This window comes from Rhinolophus ferrumequinum, chromosome 26 (genome assembly GCF_004115265.2).
Source record: "Rhinolophus ferrumequinum isolate MPI-CBG mRhiFer1 chromosome 26, mRhiFer1_v1.p, whole genome shotgun sequence".
NCBI lineage: Eukaryota > Metazoa > Chordata > Mammalia > Chiroptera > Rhinolophidae > Rhinolophus > Rhinolophus ferrumequinum.
In genome coordinates, this window is record NC_046309.1 from 9,920,309 (window position 1) to 9,941,230 (window position 20,922).

Genomic DNA, 20,922 nt, shown 5'->3' on the forward strand with positions numbered 1-20,922 from the left:
ATGTACAAGAATGGTCATTGAATTATAACTGTGGAAGAAAGAAGCAAAAGGAAAAAAAGGAAAGAAAGAAAAAAAGGAATGATAACTGTGGCATTTGCAGCATTGCAGTAATGATGTCACGCAAATGTAAACGACTCAAATGTCTATCAGTAGGAGACTGCTTAAATAAATTAAGTATAGGTATACATTTAATAGTGAGTAAAGTTTTGGAAATAAAAATATGTACATATCATAACAATATAGTTTAGGGTATGCATAGAAAAAAAAACCCAGAAGAATGTACCCTGAATCATTAATAACAGAGATCTCTGGGGCATGAAATACTGGGAACTTTTACTTTCTACAGTATGTATTTCTGTGATATTTAAATTTTGTATCACAGCAGGTATTGCTGTTGTAAGTAGAAAAAAAGGATTTTAAAGAGAGAGAAGGAAGGAAGGAAGGAATGCAGTAGATATTTGTTCTTTTTGCTGGCCAGGATCTGAGTCCCCGTGAAACGTTTTGGTAATATACCTGCCTCGGGATCTCCCACCACAGAAGTTGTAAATGACCTACCGATGCCAGGGCCTCCGTGACTCTGTCATGAAAGGTGCAATGGAGACTGCTCCAAAAAGTGGTTCTCATCCCCAGAGAGCCCCAGGGAGCCCAAGGCAGCCAGTGGTTGGACTTGGAGTATTTTTTTACCACTTGCTATGCTAACTTAAGACCAAAAAAGGGAGGTAGGGAAAGGATACTTCTGGGTTTCATGAAATCCACAGAATTGAACAAGCAAGTTTTAGGAAGGGCTGAAACCAGAGAGACTCCGGGGACCTAAGGAGGAGCTTGTGGGTTTTCTTTCTAGACAGCTGCCCTATTGTGAGTTGTGACAACTTTCAGCTCTGCATCTCTCAGATCAAGTGCTAAATTCCAGCCAGGGAGAAATCTGATTGGCCCAGCTGAGTCAGTGATGGTGAATGGTGGGGGTGCAGAGACCACCAGTGTCTGGAGAGCCATCCCCAGCGCAGGCAACCAACCGCTCTCCGCCCAAACTGTACCTCTCCAAACCAGCACAATGGCAGAGGGCTGGGGGTGGGGGAAGAATGTGGGGGACCAGGGACAAAGAAGAGGAACAAGTCAGGACAGGCTCTGGGTGTTCCTTCAAACGTCTGCTCCCAGCTCTGCCTTTCGGGGTAACCACTCATCCAGGCCCTTCTGCTCCTCTCTTTCCCCCTGTGCCTTGTGAAGGCGGAGTCGATGGCCTGAAGGGGAAAGGCCAACAGAACCCCAAACACAGCCAATCCCAGCGGGGTGCTTGGCTGGGTGGGTGGGGCATGACGGAGAGGGGTGTGGCTTGACAACTACAGCGACTGGCGGGACCGATCCTGACCAGAGAGGCAAAGCTGATTCTCTACCTGGGCCCAGGTGAGCTCCTCTCTGAATCAGTCGGTTGCTCGGTGCCCAGGATGGAAAGGGCCGGGACGGTATCCGGAGGAGACCAAGCCGGGGCCGAGTTCCCGATGCAGCCCTTGGAAAACCAGGTCCCGAGCCTGGAGCAACCGCAGGTCCCCGCCGAGGAGCGACGACAGGAGAGTCCTGAGAGCAGCCCGGCTACCGCCGTGCAGGAGGCGATTGGCGGAAAGAAGCTGCCCTCGCCTCTCCCCGCGCGCCTGCGGCTGCTGCCACCCAACCTGGGCTACGGCGCCTTCCGCCGCCAGGCGTCCACCAGCCGGGAGCTGCCGTCCCCGGGCCCCGCCGCCGCCGAGCAGCCCCGGGAAGGCGAGGCTCCGGGGGCCGAGCTGGTGCCCTGGGCCGCACCGGGGGAGCCGGCGCCCGGAGCCTGGGCGCCCATGGAACTGCAGGTGGACGTGCGCGTGAAACCCATGGGCACGGCGGGCGGCAGCCATGCTCCCTCGCCCACGCCCTCCACGCGCTTCATCACCGTGCCGGTGCCTGAGTCCCCAGCCTTCTCCCGCCACGCCTCCCCCGCGTCCCCGCTCCTGCAGCGGACCGCGTCCATGGGCAGCACGTGGGGCCGGGGCGCGCAGCTGGCCGCAGCCCCGGCGGAGCGCGGCCTGGATGCTGAGGGCCAGGCCAGCCCCGCCGAGGGGGCCGCGGAGCCCGCAGGCTCCCCCACGTGCCGCTGCCGCTGCAAGGAGCAGGAGCAGGAGGACGCCGTGCTGCTGCACCGCGCCCAGGTGGACGGCGACAAGAAGCTGCACCGGGCGATTAAGCTCATAGGTAAGGCGCACGGGCGCGTGGAATCGGCGCCTCCGGATGCGGATCCTCGCAGCCTGAGGCCCCCCCAACATTCACCCAGCGGAGGGACTAGGGGACCCAGACGACCATCCCGACCCCACCTGGCCTCTCTCTGGCCTGGAACCAATATAACATTCTGGTCTATAATTATAATTCAAATTGTTTGCGATAAAAGAATAAACCCACTATTCTTCCCCCTTCCCGAGAACTTTCACATTCCCTCTCATCGTGCGCAGCATCTTTGAGAAGTAGAGGTGGAAGGAAATTCCAGGCGAGGGGAAGTCTTTCAGGGTCACCTGACACCCCCACACACACCCCGACATACCCACATCCCCGGGCGGGAACACAGGTTCCGGACTCCTGCCCGGCTCCAGGGTGGCGGGACTGCAACTCTACCCAGGACCGACTTCTCACAGGCTCAGGCTGCCTTTCTCTCCACCAAATACCTTTGGCCCCACACTCATCCATTCAGCAGCTTCTGCGTGGGGACCAGGAACCAAACTGTGCTGGGTGTGTGTGGGTTTTTCTTTGGTGGGGGGGGGGCAGTAGGCAGGAAAAAAAGAAAGAGCATGAAATAGATAATAAACAACTAAATAATCCAGGGAATGTTTGGTGAACTTGGTAGCATGGGAAAGTTTCCTGGAGTTAAGCCTTGAAAGTAGGAATTGGGGGTGGGAGAGGTCCCTTCTACCTGGAGCTGCAGGAACAGGCCAGGAGAGGTGAGTGGCCTGCCCAGAGAGGAAGAACAAGCCAGCTAGACAGGCCCCAAATCCCAAGGGCCCATATGCCAGGGGTTCTTCAACACGGGTAGAATACAGGGACTCAGATCACTTAGGAACTTTTGCAAAGTTTGGTGTGAACACATTTTCTGCAGGATGGTGTATGAGTTTTCTATAGCTGCTGTAACAAACTGCACAAACTTAGTGGCTTAAGACAACGCAATGTGTTATGTTACAGTTATGTAGGTCAGGAGTCTGACATGGGCTCAGTGGTCTAAAGTCCAGTTGTCAGCAGCCCTGTGTTCCTTTCTGGGGCTCTAGGATTTCCTTTCTGGGGTTTCCTTGCCTTTTCTATCTTCTAGAGGCCACTACGTTCCTTAACTCATGGCCCGTCTGTAATCAAAGCTGCAATGTCAGGTTGAATCCTTCTCCCACTGCCATCTCTCTGACTCTCCTGCTCTTCTGCCTCTGTCTTCCATTTTTAAGGACCCTTGTGATTACATTGGACCCACCCAGAAAATCCTAAGTAATCTCCCCATCTCAAGGTCAACGGATTAGCAATCTTAATTCTATCTGCAACTTTAATTCCCCTGTGCCATATTCCCTAACACGGACATCTTAAGATGTGGACATCTTTAGGGGGACCTTATTCTGCCCACCTCAATGAGTCTATAGCTTTTTAAAAATCAGATTAATAATGAGAGAGTCTGTGACTAAAAAGAGTGGGATGAAAAGGAAGTAAGGAGCAAGCGGGGAGGTGACAAGGTCCGGTTTTTATTCTAGAAAGTGAGTCCTGATAGCATTGTGGAGGAAGGATAGGACAGGCATAAGATTGAAGGAGGGCAGGTAGGAGATGATAGCTAGTTCAACAAGCGATGATGAAGACGTGATCTATGGCAGAGGTGGGAGGGAGGAGGATTCCAGGGGTTAATTAGTGAGCTGGGCCACTGAACTGATAAAGGTGTGCTAACGGGAGGAGTGGGGAAAGCTCCTATGTTGTTGCCTGGGGTAAAGGGATGATGGACCGCGTTATCCATCCAAGAGAGAAAACGGGGCAAGAGGTATGAGAGACATAAATAGGAAGGTGCTTTGGGGAGTTCCAGGTAGAGAACTCATCTAAAGGAAGAGGAGCCAGCCACGGACTGGGAAAGAAAAATGTCGGTGGTAGGAAGAGACTCAGGACACGTGGAAGCAGGAAAAGAAGAATTTCTAGAAGAGTGTGGGGCAACAGTGTCAAATGCTTGTGGAGGCATCAGGGGAGAGGCAGGTTTGGGACTGGACGATTAGACAGTGCTATCACATTGAAACAGTGCTGGGGGATGGAACAGGAAACCAGGATGTGAAGAAGAATGCGTGGGAGAGCCAGGTGTCAGAGCACAATAGAGGGGGCATGCTGATGCTGGGTGCTGTGGGCTTGCTCTCTGGGATTAAGGAAGCTTGGGGTTCCCAGGGCCGGGCTGAAGCTTGGTCTGAGGATTGCTGCTTGGATGAGGAGCTCTGCAGAGTGGTTTCTGCCAATGGTGGCTGTTACCACCTGGGATCAAGCTGGTTACCTGAACAACAGGGCAAACCAAGGCCCAGGCTCCATGACCTGCCCAAGCCCACGCAGGAATGCCCTAACCCAGCAGTTTCACAGCCCCCTCCGCATGAACCGGAAAGGGAAGCCACTGTGGAGAGGGCTGGAAACATCGCTGCTTTGTCTCTTCCCCTGCTCATTTGGGCGAGTGTCCAAAGGTACTGTCCAGCTGTCAGCCGGATCAAAGACTCAGAGAACGTTTTCAATGGCAGCACTTAGCCCAGGGGAGACACATGTTTGCAGAGAGTCTAAAACTGGGGGGAAAGCCAGATCCTCAGAGGCGCTGGTTAGTTATTTCCTCTGGTCCCCAAGGCTGGATTACGTGTCCTTATTCCATGCTCCTATCAGCACTGGTCCTTGTACTGCTTACTGTGGCCTTCCTGGTCCCTTTGAAAATATCCTCCTCTGGATTCTGAAACCCCTGGCAGCATGGAAGGGGACAGTCTAGACTTTCACTGAAACTCCAACACCTGGCACATCAGTGCTTTGTAAATAATTACTAAATTAACGGCCCTAACCATCTCAAGGCACACATCAGAAATTCTTCGCCTCCAGCCCGCCCTGGGAAAGGCGAGAGGGAGTTGGATGTCAGTGGATGTCCAGCCCACTGGACCGAGGGGATGGGTGCTCAGGTGCGCGTGGTGCTGGTGGATAAGTCAGGGATTCTGAGCTGGGCACGGTTGGGATGGTCTCCTCCTAACGCATTTCCTGGTTGTCCCCTCCCCTCCCCAGGGCTGCCCATGTACATGAAGTCCCTGCGCTGGGCCCTGGCAGTCATGGCCGTGCTCCTGGCGGTGTCCACGGTCGCCATTGTGGCCCTGGCCTCTAGAGCAGGTATGGTGCCTCCTCCCAGCCCCCTCTCTTCCCTGGCTCCACTTCTGGGGTGTCTAGTCCTTACAGCACCTTTGTGAGAAGTACAAAAGGACATCCCCACTGGACAGAGGCAGAATGAAGCCATGGGCCTGCTGAGCAAAGATCAGGAAAAGAGCTTCTTCCTCCCGTTGGATACAGCCTGTGCTCTGACAAGCAATTGGATGCCCGCCCCATGGGGGCGCTTTGTGCACTACACACATTATACAGTGTTCCGGGGGCCCTGCCCACCCCGCTCGCCACGCAAAGTCTTGCCAACTCCATGCCTCCAGATTTGCCCCTCAAGGCAATGGCCAGGTTTTGATTTTTCACCTTACAGTTTACCCCACAGCTCACCAGTGGTCTCTGCTTGCAGGGGCCAGGTGCCGGCCATGCCCCCAGGGCTGGCTGTGGTCCGGGGAGCATTGCTACTACCTCTCTGCTGAAGCTCAGGCCTGGGAGGCCAGCCAGGCTTTCTGCTCTGCCCACCACGCTACCTTACCCCTGCTGATCCACACACAGGTGAGGAGGGAGGGTGGCTGGGCAGCCTAGGCATGTGGGTATTACAGATTAGATTGCTAGACTGGCAAGGAATTGGTAAAATCGAGTCCAATTCCACATTACAGAGAAAGTCACCAAGGCCTGCAGAAGTAAAGTGACATGCAGGGGGACCAGACTTCAAGTCGCCAAGGTCTTCAATTTACTCTTCATTCTAAGAAGTGGAGGTGGCGCTGGGACAGCTGGAGCAGGGACGCACGCATCCAGCCTGGTGGCCACGCACTTAACAGGGAGCTCAGAAACCTGTGCTGGCAGGTCTGTGTGGGGGGACACGTGTACCCTCTGGGAGGTCGTATGGAACAGAAATTACATGTAGTGCTCATGCTCGCCAGCTATTGCTATGAGAATGCTGGGGAACAAGTCACTGCTGAAGTCGGTGAACTTCGGTGAAGGCCAGAAACGTTTCTTTCTTGCTCATTGGTCTGTGCGAGGACTGTTGACAGGCTCATCTTGGCTGGGTCTGGCAGGCAGCTCAGCTGCAGGGTACCGATTAGCTGGGCTTGGCTTGAGCCTCCTGGTTGGCTTTGCTCCGGGAGCCTCTCCTCCTTCTACCTGAGAGAAAGTCTTCATGAGAAAAATGGCAGAATCAAGCACCACTTAAGGCTTCAGTTATATCTGCTAACATCCCACTGGCCAAAGCAAATAGCACAGCCAAGTCCAACATCAAAGGAATACGGGAGTATACGCCATCCCAGGGAGAGACGTAGGGGAGGGAATATTTGCTGAAAAACAATCCAACCAATGGGTTGGAGAGTAATTACAAAAAAGCATCTACATACAACCTGGATCCATCTCTTGGCTTCCTTTTACTTTACTTAGGGCAGGTGCCAAGAATTTCTGTTAGCTGTTCTGATATGCATGAAAAGACAGCATTCCTTCAGTCAGTGCTTTCATAAATATTCATTGAGCACTTACTCTGTTTTATTTTGGGGGGGGTGGGGGGGTTCAGTGATGAGCCCCAACAGCCCAGCCTCCACCTTTGCACAGCTAAGAGAGCAGTGAGACAGACGTTAATCCAGAAATCACAGAAGGAGGTATTTAAGTACTGTACTGATCTGCGCTGTGAAGGGAAGGTGGACAGTGTTCTGAGAGTATATCACAGAAGGACGTGACCTAAAGGTCAACGTGGGTGAGGCAATATGGATCTTTTAAGGAAAGAAAAAAAAACAAAGGCCTGGGAGACTGAGCCAGGCAGCCTTCAGGGGGAACTATTGTCTCTAATAGTTGAGCCTTTTGGTGCTTCGTAATAGAAATTGGTGTATTTTCAGCTTCCTCCCACCCCCTCCTTGGAAACCCACTGAGTTCTCGTGGGTCTGCTAAGCCAATCACAGTTGTCCAGCTTCCACAATTCTGTTGACATTTCTCATCTACTATTATCTTCTCCCATTCTTGTTGCCCTTACCCCCCGCCCCTTATATTAGCCTTTAAGGAAGTTCCCCTCTGTTTCTATTTTGCTGAGTTTTAAACATGAATGAGTTTAATTTCATTGGATGCTTTTTCTTCTGTACACTGAGATGATAAAATCTCTTTTTGTTTCCTCTGTTAATCTCTTCTTGTGAATTACAGTTGGTTGTTTCAGTCTTGGACTTTTGTGATCAAGTTTACTTAGCCATGATTTTTTCTTCCCCAAATACTTCCAGATTTGACTTGTTACTATTTTACTGAAGGTTTTCGCATGCATGAAATTTTGTTTTCTTGGACTGCTCCTGCCCAGTCCTGAAATAAGGGAATTCTGCCCCATAAAGTAGGGAGGGCAATTTCTGTCTTTTTCTTTTCTCTGGGAGATGTCCCGGGAGTAGATATAAAAATCTGCTGGAGAAAATATTTTACAATAAACATGGGTTATTTCATTACCAGGAATAACGTTTATTTTTCAAAAAAAAAAAAAAACACAAAAAACAAAAAAACCCTGGGGAAATGAAAAGGATGCAGTGTAGACTGTGAAAAATTAAGTCTGTGATCCCAGTACGGTAAATATGTGTGTAAAGAAAAAACACTGCAAGGAAATACACCAGTAATAATACCACTGGGAGGCAAGATTATGAGTGATATTTTTTTCTTCTTTAAAGCTTTTTCAAACTGTTCTAAATGTTCTACAAATAATATTAGTTAGAAGTAGGGGGAAATGCTAGAGGCATGGTATCCCATGGAGGCAAGAGATCAGGACATAACAGTTTCTGCCCAGGGCCTGGGCTGGGCCCTGAATTCTTAACATTGTGAGATGAGTACAGGCTGGGCAGAGAAACCTTCCCAGGCCCCTGCGTCAGACGTCAAACGACCCAGCCTGGTTTCATCTGCAAATTGAAGACCAGTGGGGGGGTCTGTAGAGAGTGCTTGGAGCTGGGGATGGGGCTTCGCAGAACAGGGACTTAGCAGGCCAGCATCATTTTTCCATCTCCTGTGACAGACCCACTGAGCACAACAAATGTCATCAGGAAGCCAGTGACAGAAAGGGTCCCTGCTCTCTAGGCCGATTCAATCCAGAATGACTTTGGACCTGGGCTGAGCAAATGGCCTCCTTCTGGCTGGTGGGTGCTCACAGGTGGGATCGGGTTTAGGGGGAAAAAAAAAAACACAAACAACTAACTAAACACACAGGATCCATCATTTGAAACACAAGTAAACATCCAGAAACTATGTCACAGAGTCTGGATAAGCTTCTTCTAGAAAAGCTTCCAAAAAGCTCCTTGCAAGAAGACCCAAACTAAGATTTGGGTCCTGAGCGGTTGAAATCTGGAATATGACGACTGTGAAGCTCTGGGGTCCTCCCCGGGTCTGGATGAGGACCAGAAGCTCCAGGAGGTGCCAAGCCAGGGGTGGTGGGGGGAATACAGGCTGGCAAAGGCCAGGCTCCATGAGCTGGGATGCAGGGACATGCCAAGGTGCTCGGAACACACACAGCTCCAGGATAAACAGGGCTCTGCCTCCCCGAGGGCTGGTTTTGCTCAGTTAGCAAAACAAAGAAAGTTTATGGGCCACCTGTGCCATCTAAGATTCACATGCCATTGGTTTAATAACAGCTTTGTTTTGTAGGGTGGAGGAAAGTAGCTACCTTAGATGTATATGTTGACTAGAAGCCACACCTTGATTTCAGAAAGATTAAAATGACTGAATACATGTCATGCAAGTAAGAAAATTAAGTAATTCAGAGCAATTAAATATTAAAGCAGAAATGTATGAAGACAGAAAGTAGGTGGTTGATGGGGAAAGGGAATGAGGAGTTAGTATTTAACGGGTAGTTTCAGTTGGGGAAGATGGAAAAATTCGTGAGATGGATGGGGGTGATGGTTGCACAACATGAATGTACTTGAAAATGGTTAAAATGGTAAATTTTATGATGTGTATATTTTACCATACTTTTTAAAAAAAGAAATGTATGAAGGCAGAGAAAATAATTTACCTGAATTTTAGGATGTAAAATATGAGATTTCAAGTAAATTCTGCTCTGGATCAGAATTTCCCCCCTACACTGGTGGGGAAGTTGGAGATGCACAAGCTGAAGGCGGTGAGGCCCCACGATCTCTGTGCCATCATTGCAGAGCAGTCCGTTGAGTCGGAAGTTTCTGGAATTTATAACTCGAGACATTGTTTTTCCCACACCATGATTTTTGCCGGCAGTGAGAACAAGGTTAATGGAGTCTGAGCTGCAAGGAAAAGAAGAACCGAATGGAGTGGGTATTGCTGGGTGGGGACAGCCCAAGGCTCCTGTCACCAGTATACCCAGAGTGGAAGAGAGCCAGAAGGCCTGGGGCTGGGAGAGAAAGAAGGGTAGCAAGCTCTGGGCAGGCATTGCATCAAATGAGGTCACGTGTGGGGGCAGGGCACGCAGCTTTGCATACCGCCCAGCAGGTTCCCTCAGCAGGAGGGACATTTAACAAGTGTGTATTATGGCTTTATACATACCAGCGGTGCCCAAAAAATGGATACGCATGACTTGTATCAGTACACATTATCACAATTTTAATCCAGTTTTTTCCTTTCTTAAAATGTGTATACATTTTTTTGGCCCCTTCTGTATTAGTAACTCAGACCTCATTACAAACATCCCCATTTTACAGAGGACCATGCTGAAGCTCTGAAAGGTTGGGTAACCTGCTTAAGGTCACAGAGCTTACAAGTCACAGGACCAGAATTTGAACATGAGGTAATCTGGCGTCAAAGCTCTACTACTCTCCGCAGTGGCAGTCGTGCTCTGAGCCCCAAGAGAAACTCTCGGCCCTGAAGCAGCAGCTGATTGCTCCCAGGAGGGCGGTGCTGGCCAGCAGGAGCCCCAGATCTGCTGCAGTCACGGCAGCAAGACGCTTGGGGCTGCCCTGCCTTCTGACTCACACCTCAGGGCCAGCCCAGGTTCCTTCTCCTCTCCAAAGCTGCCCGCCCAGCCCTGCCTGCAGGCCCCAGTCTGTGGCATGGAGCCAGAGAGGAAATGGCCAGCCAAGGCAGGGCCGTGTGAGCCTTACCTGTTCTGGCCCCCACGCTCCACTTCCATGTGCAGTGTGATCTTCGGGATCTCAGGTAGTAGGTTAGCAAGGGTAGCCCGGAAGCTGCTTTTGGCTTCACTCGGCTGTGCTCCCTTGGGAAGATACCTCTGGGGCACATCTCTGATCGGCCTGCTGGCCTGGGTGTTACCTGGGGCCCTTGGTGGTTACTGGCAGTTTTGCTGAGCTGGCCTACTGTGTGCTAGGCTCTCATGCTCCATGGTGAGAAAGACTGGCCCCCGTTCCTCTCCAAGTTCACTAATATAATTGACAAGTAAGCAAGCCATTGAAATGCTGCACGCCAAGCTCTCAACTCTGAGCGTTATGGCAGCACAGGGAAGGGCGCACATCTTGAAAGCGGCAGCACGGTGTCCTTACAGGAAGGGACCTTTAAGCTGAGACCTGAAGGACGAATGGGAGTGGCACCAAGACACAGTCATCACTCCGGTGCTTACTTACTAATTCCCAGGGTTAAATACAGAGATGGCATCAACCAAACCATTTTCTGGGGAAGAACGGAGCATAACGTTTATGTATACCGTCCCGCTTCTGATCTTCGCTAACATGAATCTATGCTTCTTGTATCTACTTGCTGGTGTGGTCTGACTTTTTTTTCACTTGGCATGATCTTGGATTTCCATTTTCTTGCATAACTACAGTTTCTATGTACTTGTCATCTTAAACAGCACTGTACTTTTCCATCTTGTTGCTGTCCCACAATTTCACCTGGGTGTTTTCCACTTTGTCTTTATCAATGGCACTGTGTTACCTCTGGGTAAACTCCTCTTGTCCCCTTTATGTTACTGGCTTTACTCCTCAAAGTAGAATCGCCCATCCAAGAGCGACAGGAACGATGTTACCGCTCGTTATGTATATAGCACCAACGTATGTTCCAAAAAGACTGGACTCGTGTGGACTGGGTCCCCGCATCAGGAGGTACATTGTTGAGACATCTTTTAAATACAATTGAAATGCACTTTCCAAACAAGGTGAAAATTTTAAATACACTCTTCTGCTTTACTTCTTTGTTAAAAGCAACATGACATCAAGGACAAAGAGAAGAAATAACCATCTCTAATAGCTCTCCAACGTACTTGTTTTGGTTCTTGGTCCTGTGTCCGCGTCCATGGACGTACCTATTTGTTTTCATTGTTATAGTCCAGTCACCACTTCGATTCACTTTTGTCACTTACTGTAACCGTACTATACCTTCCCCCATATCGCTCCATGGTCTTCAGACTTTAAGTGGCCTTACCAGTGTTGTCCTGACCTGATGTAACGTCCTCGATGTTCTTGCTGGCAAGTGTGTTGTTGGCCGTCTGCTCCCAGGCCTCCTCTACAGCCTAATCTACCCCATCCCTCGCCTCCTGCCCAGTTAGGCTGTTTGCTGTTACCTGCGTGTGCTTTGTAGCCGCCCAGCTTTGCTCGTGCCTTCCCTGTCTCTTCAGAGCCCCTCTGTTCCTCTCTCTGCTCAATGTGAATACCCATCGTGCATTGCTCAGTGAGGGTTGGCATTCACATCCTCTCCCCTTCAGGGCTGATGGGATCACCCCCATTTCTGGTCTCCATTCCTGAGACCAGTGCCTGGCAACCAGCAACAGAGCTTTCCAATTCCTATAATGTTTGGGACGAGTTGGGTTGAGCTGTGTTGCTTCTCTGGCCTGGCAAGCTGGGAACTTGCAGACGCACCAGGTGAGCTGTGCCAGCGTCCGGAGAATGACCAGCTGCTTTTCTCCCTCAGGACTTCCTGACCAGATACCCAGTCACCAAGTACTCCTGGGTGGGAGCCCGGCGAGGCCCCCAGGGCTGGCACTGGATCGACGGGGCCCCCCTGCCGCGCCAGCTGTGAGTGACTGTGGGGCTGGGGGGGGCCCTTCCTCCCCAATACATTAGCCTGGGCTCCCCAATGTGAGCAGTGACATCACAGCAGCCGCCAAAGGGCTGCAGGCCTTCCCCTTCTCTGCGGACACCTCCTCCCCCACTGCTGTCCCGGGTCCTCCGTCTCATCCCAGCTTCAATTCCCCAGCTCCACCCCTGGCCTGGGGCTCCTCTTGGGAGGCTGAGGCCACACCATGCTCGGGGCCTGGTTTTGTTTAGTCCCCATCACCCCATCCCTTGTTTGGGACCCCCAGCACATTCACCCAAGCAGGACTGTCATTCTGTTCTACAGATAAGGGGTGTGCCGCTCAGAGAGGTTTGGTGGTTCGCCCAGCACCACAGCTGATGAGTCGGTGCATCCTCAGGACTCCTACCCCAGAGCTCTTCCCAATCCCCTGCCCTGTGCCATGATTCAAACAGTACCCAGGCCAGCGGAGGCAGGCAAGCAGGCTGGAGGGCCCATGACGCCAGGAAGCCCCTTCACCCTGAGCACCCCCCTTTCCCTGTCCTTCCCCAGACTCCCAGAGGAAGCTGAGGACAAGCCGCATCTCGAGTGTGGGGGCCTGGAGGGAGGCAAGCTCGTGGCTTTGGACTGCGCCTCTTCAAGACCCTGGGCCTGCGCCAAGGGGACCAAGTGACTTGTGTCCCAACCCACCTGAGCCTGTTGGGGCATGCAGCCCCCCTCAGGGGACCGAGTGAAGAGCTGGGGCAGCCTCTTTTCTGGACCCAGGCTGCCTCGTCCCCCTGCTCATGGGGCTCTGCCTGAGTGACCCAGGGAACCAGGAGGCGTTCTGTGGCCCTGAGGCCGAGTGCCCCGTTTTGGTCTCCAGCTGCTAATGAGGATTTGTTTGGTGACCTTGGGATGGTTTTAAGCATTTCTGAGCCTTGGTCTCTCCTTCATTAAAACGACCATTTCCCATTCCCTTACCTGCTCAAATCACACCCTTTCAGTCCTAGAGGAACACAATGAATTAGCGATCACAGGTGAGCCCGACCTGGGTTCTCATTGAGACCGTGTGTTTTCCATTGTTCTGTGGCAATGGGGTTTGGCAGCAGTGACGTTATTGCTCTAAATGCCATTTCCAGGCAGCTGAGCAGCAGTGCCATGGCAGATGAGAAGTGGTGGGCCCGAGGAGGAAGAGGGTCTGCCCTGATGGCCACGCCTGGGGCAATGCAGAGGACAGGGCCGCCTGGGCAGGAGGAGCCAAGGGAACATATCCACCCCTCCTCCCCACACTAGGGCGGTGCAAGATGCTGCAAAACATACGGTCCAAGAAAGGAAACTTGAGAAATGTGGGGGGGTTCAAGGCAACTCTTCCACTGCAGCTGTGGGGAACCAGCCTGGAGATGTCTGTGTTGGGGTTCAATGAAGGGCCTCAGGGCTAGAGGGAGTGCCACCAGTGAACTGGAAAGGCTTGTTTAGTCTCCCCCGTCTGTACGGACCTCTCCAATGCAGGGGACCGGACCTGCATCTTACACCAGAGCCAAGCATGCGACACAACTGTCCTATACAAACCAATTTCCCTCTTTAAACTCAGACCATGCGTCCCAATTCCCCTTGAAAAGACCCACATTAGTTCATTGAAAACAGTAGCTTGTACAGACTGTACAGGCATCTGGGAGAAAGGGTTATTAGAAGGTTGTAAAGGGCACACTTGACAAGCAATAAACATCTTAGAAACACTTTGGTCTTTCTTGTGGCTTTTCTACTGCAACTACAAATTAACCCCCGAGCTTAACAACATGTTCGATTTTAACTCACCTCAAAGCCCTTCTCAGCAGACGTCCTGTGTGTGGGGCATCAGGCTGGTTTACTACCAGGAGCCCTTTGGCTCCTCCCAGCTTCAAGGACAAGGATCGCTGGCTTGGGGCTCCTCGGGGTCCAGGTCCCACTTAGAATACCTGTGGAGGTGCCCAGGGTGCGGTGCTGTGGCCTGGAAATCTGGAAGTTCTTTATCTTCACTTGGTGAGGACGGGGAATGAGAGTGAACTTCCGACTTACCACACTAGGAAGCTACTAGTTACTGTCCAAAGCTGACAAACCAAGAAATAGCAGTGTAAGCTTATTATTTACAAATACGGAAACAAATACAAGAATAAACAGCAAAAATGATTTTAAGTGGTTGCCTTAAAAATAATCATTGGTAACAGAAGACAGGATAGTGGCTATGTTGGCAAAGGGGCACCTGGGACAGACAGTCTAGGGTGCTGGAAGTGGTCTAGGTCTTGATCAGGGTGGGGTTGGGTGCATACATGTAAAAACTCATCAAGCTGTTACACCTAAGATTCAAAACTAAAACGTCTGTCTCCAAGGAACAGGAATGAGGTTACAGAGAGACTGATTTTTTTTTTCCCTTTCTTTCACTGAGATATGTACGTTCTCACACAAGTTTCGGTCTCGCCTTCACAGCACGTCTTTCCCTTTCTACAAAACAAAAGCTGGAAAAGTTACAGAGCAGGTTGGTCTGCATGGAATTCCTCTGAGTAGATTTTCTAGTCTCTGCCCAGCAGGCACTGCCAAGTGCTATTGTTTGAAATCAACATCTAGTAACTCTGCCACTGGCGGCGGCTTGTTTCATGGAGCTTGGAGACCAGCCTCTGACAGCGGCTCTGGACACCCAGTTTGTTAAGTACAAGGAACTCAGTCCCTCAAGTCCTGAGATTCTGATCCAGTGGGTCAGGGCCCCCAAGTCAGGTTTCTATCAGCTTTCTTGGTGATTCTGATGCAGGTGGTCCAGAAACTACATTTGGAGAACCCTTGTCTAAGAGAGCCCAGATTGCCACCAGGGGGTGAAAAGCATATGTTATTTAAAATCTACTTTTACGTATAATTTGCACCAAAGAAAATGCACTGATCTCAAAGAGTACCTTTTGACAAATATAGGCACCTGTGTAATCATTGCCAATCAAGACAGGGAATAGTGCCTACAATCTAGAAAGTTTCCTTGCGTCCCTCTGTAGTTGACCCACCCTCCTCCAGCCCCGAGCAAATCTGTATTGTCTCCATGGCTCAAGCTCAGCTTGTTCTAGGACTTCACATGAAAGAGAAGTACTCTTTTGTATCTGCTTTTTCAGCTGAGTCTAAGGTTTTAACAACTTACTCATGTTGCTGTGTGTTATCAGTTGGTTTGTGGGACTGGGTTAGGATTTATCTTGTCTAGTTGGTGGTTACAGTTGTCTCCAATTTGTGGCTATTATGAATACAGCTGCTATGGACATTTGCATATGAGTCTTTGTGTGGACATAGGTTTTCATCTCTCGTGGGTACCTGGGAGTGGGATTACTGGGTTTTATGGTAAGGATATGTTTAATTTATAAGAAACTGCCAAACTATTTTCCAAAGCAGCTGCACCATTTTACAGTCCTACCAAAACCCGAGTTCCTGTTGCTCCACATTTTCATCAACACTTGGTGTCGCCAGTGTTTTTGCATTGAGCCATTCCTGTGGGTGTTTGGTGGTCTCATGGTTTGCATGTGCATTTTCCTGATGACTGATAATATTGAGCTTCCTTCATGAGCAAATAGACTCTTGGAGGGAAAACTGGGAACTTGGAAAATTTAAACATTAGTTTTAGGGTTATCAGAGAGGCAAGAAAGTTTTTAAAAAATGAAGCCTACTTAGAAATGGAGGGGTTTTACTTCAGTTTCGGTTCCTGCTGCTGATACAGCTTGGCAAAGCAGCTTTGGGGGAAATGCCTGAAGAGAGCAAAACGAAGGCCTTACTGAAGGAGAAACTAAGCAGGACATCCCAGAGGGTTACGAGCTTCCGCAAGTATGTGACTAAACTTACACTTTCCACTATAGTCACCAGCTAACACAAAGGTACCAAAAACTGTAGGAAAAACAGAGCTATTAAGATGGAAATTTTAGCGTTCTTCTTACTCACCAGCGGCTGCCCTGGTTTAAGGATGATTGTAGATTTTTACCCCAAAGTCTAAATACTGGAAGTATTTAAGCTATACACTCGTTCGAAAGGGTTTTTACAGTGGGATTATGCATGTAAAGAACCACAGTGAAGGGATCCACCACGGTGCCCAGCTCAGGGTGACCACATCCAACACTGGCCACCACTGACCCGTTGGTCTGGCAGTCTGCACTGCCCACAAATCATGACTGCAGTAACAGCTGATGATACAGATTTTTGTACAGTTAGGCAGAGAATGAGTACTACGTGCCAATTATACAAACACAATGCTGAAACCGATTTTTCATCATATTTGAGTTTGGTGTCCAACCCCAGACGTGTCACTAACCGTAACAGATCAGGTCCCAGTCTTCCATGTACCCACCAGCTTAACCTTTTCACCCGACTGCATCCCAAGGCACTAAACCCAAAGTGCCTGTAAGGACATAGGAGAACAGTGCAGACCACTAAGAACAGAGCAGATACCAAGCAATTTCTCAGCCACCAAAAAGAGAAGGGAATGGGGCCACAGATGCAGGTTGAGTCTCAGATTACACTGTAAATTCAATGTGTGGAACCAAATATAGCAGAAAACCTCAATTAATGAGGCGAGTGTCCCTTTTAGATGTAAATATGACATCACTTAGAATATTAGTTTCCATTTCTGAGGCCCACATTCCTCTGTAACATCAAATATGTCACTTATGGGAACAAAGACAAAGTTCTTGAAAAGCGATCTTCGTTAACTACACTCACACACTAATTCCATTACTTCATGTTTATTTTTGTTCCTCAGATTTTCTAGAATCACAAGTGATACTTGCCAACTACTGTTTAAATCACTGGGTATACAGCTCTTCAATGCAGAAATCGTTAGTCTCATTAAGTTGGTTATACCATGTTTTTATTTCAGTTTGCTGAATGAGAAGAAATACAAAACAGAAAACAAATGAAAAACCCAGTTTCTTCTGCAGATCCAGTCCTTCTCTATAGCGGTTGTTACAAACGGCCCCAAAGTAGCTGGAATATAATCAGCAAGGGATCCCGGTGGGACAACAGTTCATCTGGAATCTTTGCAAGCGTGTATTTATTCCTTTGGTGCCTTGCACGGTAAGGCACTATTAATGATGTAACAGAATAGAAGAAATGCCCACAGCAAATAGTTCTAGTGACAATTTACTAGACAAGTTACAGTTTAATGATGGTGGTGGTGATTGTTTCTTCCATTTTATTATTATTATTTTTTACAATAAGGGTGTAGCCTTTATACTCCACACACACAAAATAAAACAAGAAGTGCTTATGAAAAAGTCCCTGCCCCCACCCCCCTTTTCAAAACACCCTGAACATAGCAATTCAATAGAACAGAAAAATCAAGACTTGTTTGATCTCAAATTTTCAATAAAAAAAGCAAAGTATATAATGCAATAGCTGTTCAACTTCCAACTCTAAGTAGGCACCGTTAAACAAACAAAAAAACTCCCAGTATTTAAATTCCTCCAGCACACATTCCAGTATAAATGCTCTGAACTGTAATCAGCTAGTTAATTAATAATGGGAATAGAAGTTACATAGCTTCCTGACCCTCTTCTCTCATCATTAGAGGGTGGAGGTACTAGGGGATACAAAAGTCAGAGGAAGAAGAATTAAAAAGGAAAATTCCCAAAGCTTCTGCTGTTTGGACTAGAAACAAAGACAGCATTTTACAAATGTTCAAAAAATCCCAATGCAGGTAACAATTCATTCACTATCACTCCTACTAGAAAGAATAAAGACATCAGCGTTGTATATAAAATGGTACGTTCAGAATTGTATTATAGGTTCACCAGAAATTATGGATGTAGTTTTAGGCTTCATCAAGGAAAGCAAGTTCAGTTCAGATCCACTGAGATACTGTGCATCTAGCCTAGCTGGACCGGTGTCTGGAACTGCTTACTGTGTCACCCCGAACAGCTGTAAACTAAACAATAGTATGTAACTCCATTGGAAGCTTAAGGATTGAGGATATGTACACAGCTAATTATATCTCCCCTGCTTCGCGCTCTTCAGAGCTCCTCCTGTCTTCTGATCTGCCATTAGCGCTCTCATAGGACCGCTTCTTATCTTTTCGATCTCTGTCACGAGGTGATCTGTCTCTTGAATTCCTGTCTCTGTCACGTGATGCTAAGTCTTGGTCTCTGAATCTTTCTTTTGAGGATCTGAAAAATATTAATTTGAGGAGCAAAATGTGTTGGGAAACCCAAAATCCAAATGAGAGAATCGGATAAATATTAAGGTATTGATAGCTGAAGATATACAGAATACATCCAAGAAAGCCAGGAGTCAGTGTTCTGACAGAAGCACACTACCATATCGGATAAGGTACTAAAACCAGGAGATGGGTGAAAGCAAATAGCTAAGGGTCAAAACCATATGCTAAACTAGTGATTTATAGAATATTCTCACTATCTCAGAGGCAATCATAAAGCTTCTCCCATTCATAACAAATGTATTTAATATAAAAATAATATATAGACAATACCTTAAAAAAGTAAAAAGTATGATCCAATTAAAAAACAGAATATAGATCCCAAATTGGATGGAAATCAATGCCTTACACAGAGGGTCAGCAAACCTTTTTTTCTTTGTTGTCTGGCCAGAGTGTAAATATTTTCAGTGTTGAGGTCACATACAGTCTCTGTGGTATATGCTTTCTTTTCTTTTCATCAACCCTTTAACAATGTGAAAACCATTCAAATCTCGCTGTCTATACAAAAATAATATAGGGGGCCAGAGGTGGCCTGCAGGCAACAGTTTCCCAACACTTGACTTAGATAAGAGAACTACTCAATTAATGACATGGTTTTAAAGAACCATTTATTATTTTAAAAATCTGCTTTACTCCTCCTGAGTTAGCTCATTCAACCAACAGAAAAAAAATCAGAATGGAAAACAGAGAAAAATGACCACATTATAATAAATCGATTAACCAAAACTGTTTGTTAATGCCACCTTCTCTGTTCCCACACCCAACTTCAATACGGCAAATAATAACAAAACAAGCTCATATCAAAGATTCAATCAGAAGGAAAACCAAAGGACATTATGGGGTCAGAATTAATATGGAATCTTCTATATTTTCAACATCTAGAATAAATCAGTAACATATATTACATTTATTTTGTTCTTTACAGGTGACATGGTACTTTTACATAATTATCTCATTTAACCCATGTTCCGAATTTGGATCTCAGGCCTGATTAAGTAATACTTTCAACTTCTAAGGCAGGAAAAAACTACTACTACTATACTCAGTTTTAGAAATACAGTAAAGGAGGATCAAACCAAAAAGATTGAAAGATTAAATAATGTCAACTTTGAGCATTCTACTTAATTAAGGTTTTAATAACGTTAATTTAAAAATTATGTGTGAAAAAGAAAAATCACACAGTGCACACCTGGTTATAGCAATCCTACCCACAAGTCTTTGTAAGAATGGAATATGAAGAGATACAGATGATGACGAAAACTAAGGACATGAGCTGCTGGTAAGTCCCAGAGGGCCAGGAATAATAATTGAGAAAATGATTATGAGATGAGCATCAATGAGTGTTTTGTGCGAGATTAGAATGTCCTATACATAAGCAGTTCCCAGTCACCATTTCACTCAAACTGCCAATAATCCTAACAGAGCAGGTACTTTTACTGTCTCTACTTCGACGGGGAAAGAAAGGTGGGATAATTAGATTACTTGGCCAAAGGCCACCGAACCCAAGGAGTCTGACTCTGGAGTCTGCACTGTATGTGTCTGAACAGAGCAGGAAGCAGAAAAACGTCAATGGCCCTCGTTTACCAAGGCTGACTGCTGCCAGGGAAAGGTCACAGATGGACACTGCTTGAATCAGAGACCAACCAATATTTCAGTCGGGACAGGAGAAAAGTAAATCATAAGTGACTCATAACTAGGACTTTTACCTTGAAAATTAAACTCAAATATGTAGCAATACCTTTGTCATCTTACATGTAACAACATAGGTTTTAATAGCAATTGTCTGATAATTTTTAGTAAAAACAAAGAATGTTGCTTTGAAAGAGTAATTTGAGTATCAAGATTAGAAGTGCTCTTGAGAAAAACAAAACTTTCAATAGTTTCACAAAAATAATCCCTTTATGAACATGCTGAAAAAATCAGATTAGGGGCATTATGTAGTAAGGTGGAAAAACTTCCTACACAACTTCGCAAACGCAGGAAGCATTAGGGACTGGGGTGACACAATCTCAGAGGGGCATCCCCTCCATCCTCACCACGAGCAAAGACATTTAAGAGGTCACAGACACCAGAAACAATGACAGGTGGGGAGGCTCTCAAGACGAATTGTCCAGACCTTTCATCAACCAGCAGAATGATTCCCAAAATGTGCAGTGCAGTTAAGACTCATGGATAATTTTTTTTAAATGAGTTTTCTGTGCACGGCACTGCGTGCCCAGTTTTAAGAATATGACACAAAAGGCCTACAATCACATTGTCAGGAATTCTGTCCCGTCTAAAGTCCCTGCTCATTCTCTGTATGTGCCTGATACGCACTCTGTAGCATCTTTCTCCTCCCTGGTTTTACCTATTCAAATGTTACCTACTTTATTCAAGCTTTACCTACTACCTGAAGCCATTTTTCATTACTCTGGCATTTCCCTCATCTAAACTCTTATTACTTGCTCTATGTCATACCGTTTAGCACTTCATAATGTGCT

At 47.7% G+C, this 20,922-nt stretch overlaps 2 protein-coding genes across 7 annotated transcripts in view; one reads left to right on the forward strand and one right to left on the reverse strand.

The window, feature by feature from the left end:
* The first annotated feature begins 1,372 nt into the window (after nt 1-1,372).
* On the forward strand, nt 1,373-13,009 carry KLRG2 (killer cell lectin like receptor G2). Its single transcript, XM_033099052.1, has 5 exons — nt 1,373-2,217; nt 5,263-5,364; nt 5,756-5,901; nt 12,154-12,257; nt 12,808-13,009. Exons 1-5 carry the CDS (start codon nt 1,443-1,445, stop codon nt 12,926-12,928), a joined length of 1,248 nt encoding a protein of 415 aa, XP_032954943.1. The 5' UTR covers nt 1,373-1,442; the 3' UTR covers nt 12,929-13,009.
* A 4,067-nt stretch (nt 13,010-17,076) lies between these two features.
* LUC7L2 (LUC7 like 2, pre-mRNA splicing factor) overlaps nt 17,077-20,922 on the reverse strand; it is a 59,723-nt gene continuing 55,877 nt past the window's right edge. For 5 of the 6 annotated variants that reach the window (XM_033099242.1, XM_033099240.1, XM_033099241.1 and 2 more), the window contains one exon: nt 17,077-18,392. In XM_033099242.1, coding sequence (XP_032955133.1) covers nt 18,215-18,392 — 178 coding nt within the window. In that variant the 3' untranslated portion in view covers nt 17,077-18,214. The remainder of the gene's footprint in view (nt 18,393-20,922) is intronic. The other variant, XM_033099237.1, reaches the window with a different exon arrangement.

What these genes read in the sequence shown, in the direction of transcription:
- KLRG2 (XM_033099052.1), top strand. Translation starts at nt 1,443, where the DNA reads ATGGAAAGGGCCGGGACGGTATCCGGAGGAGACCAAGCCGGGGCCGAG. An exon ending in CCGGGCGATTAAGCTCATAG is followed by an intron (nt 2,218 to 5,262) that starts GTAAGGCGCACG and finishes TCCCCTCCCCAG; the next exon opens with GGCTGCCCATGTACATGAAG. An exon ending in GGCCCTGGCCTCTAGAGCAG is followed by an intron (nt 5,365 to 5,755) that starts GTATGGTGCCTC and finishes CTCTGCTTGCAG; the next exon opens with GGGCCAGGTGCCGGCCATGC.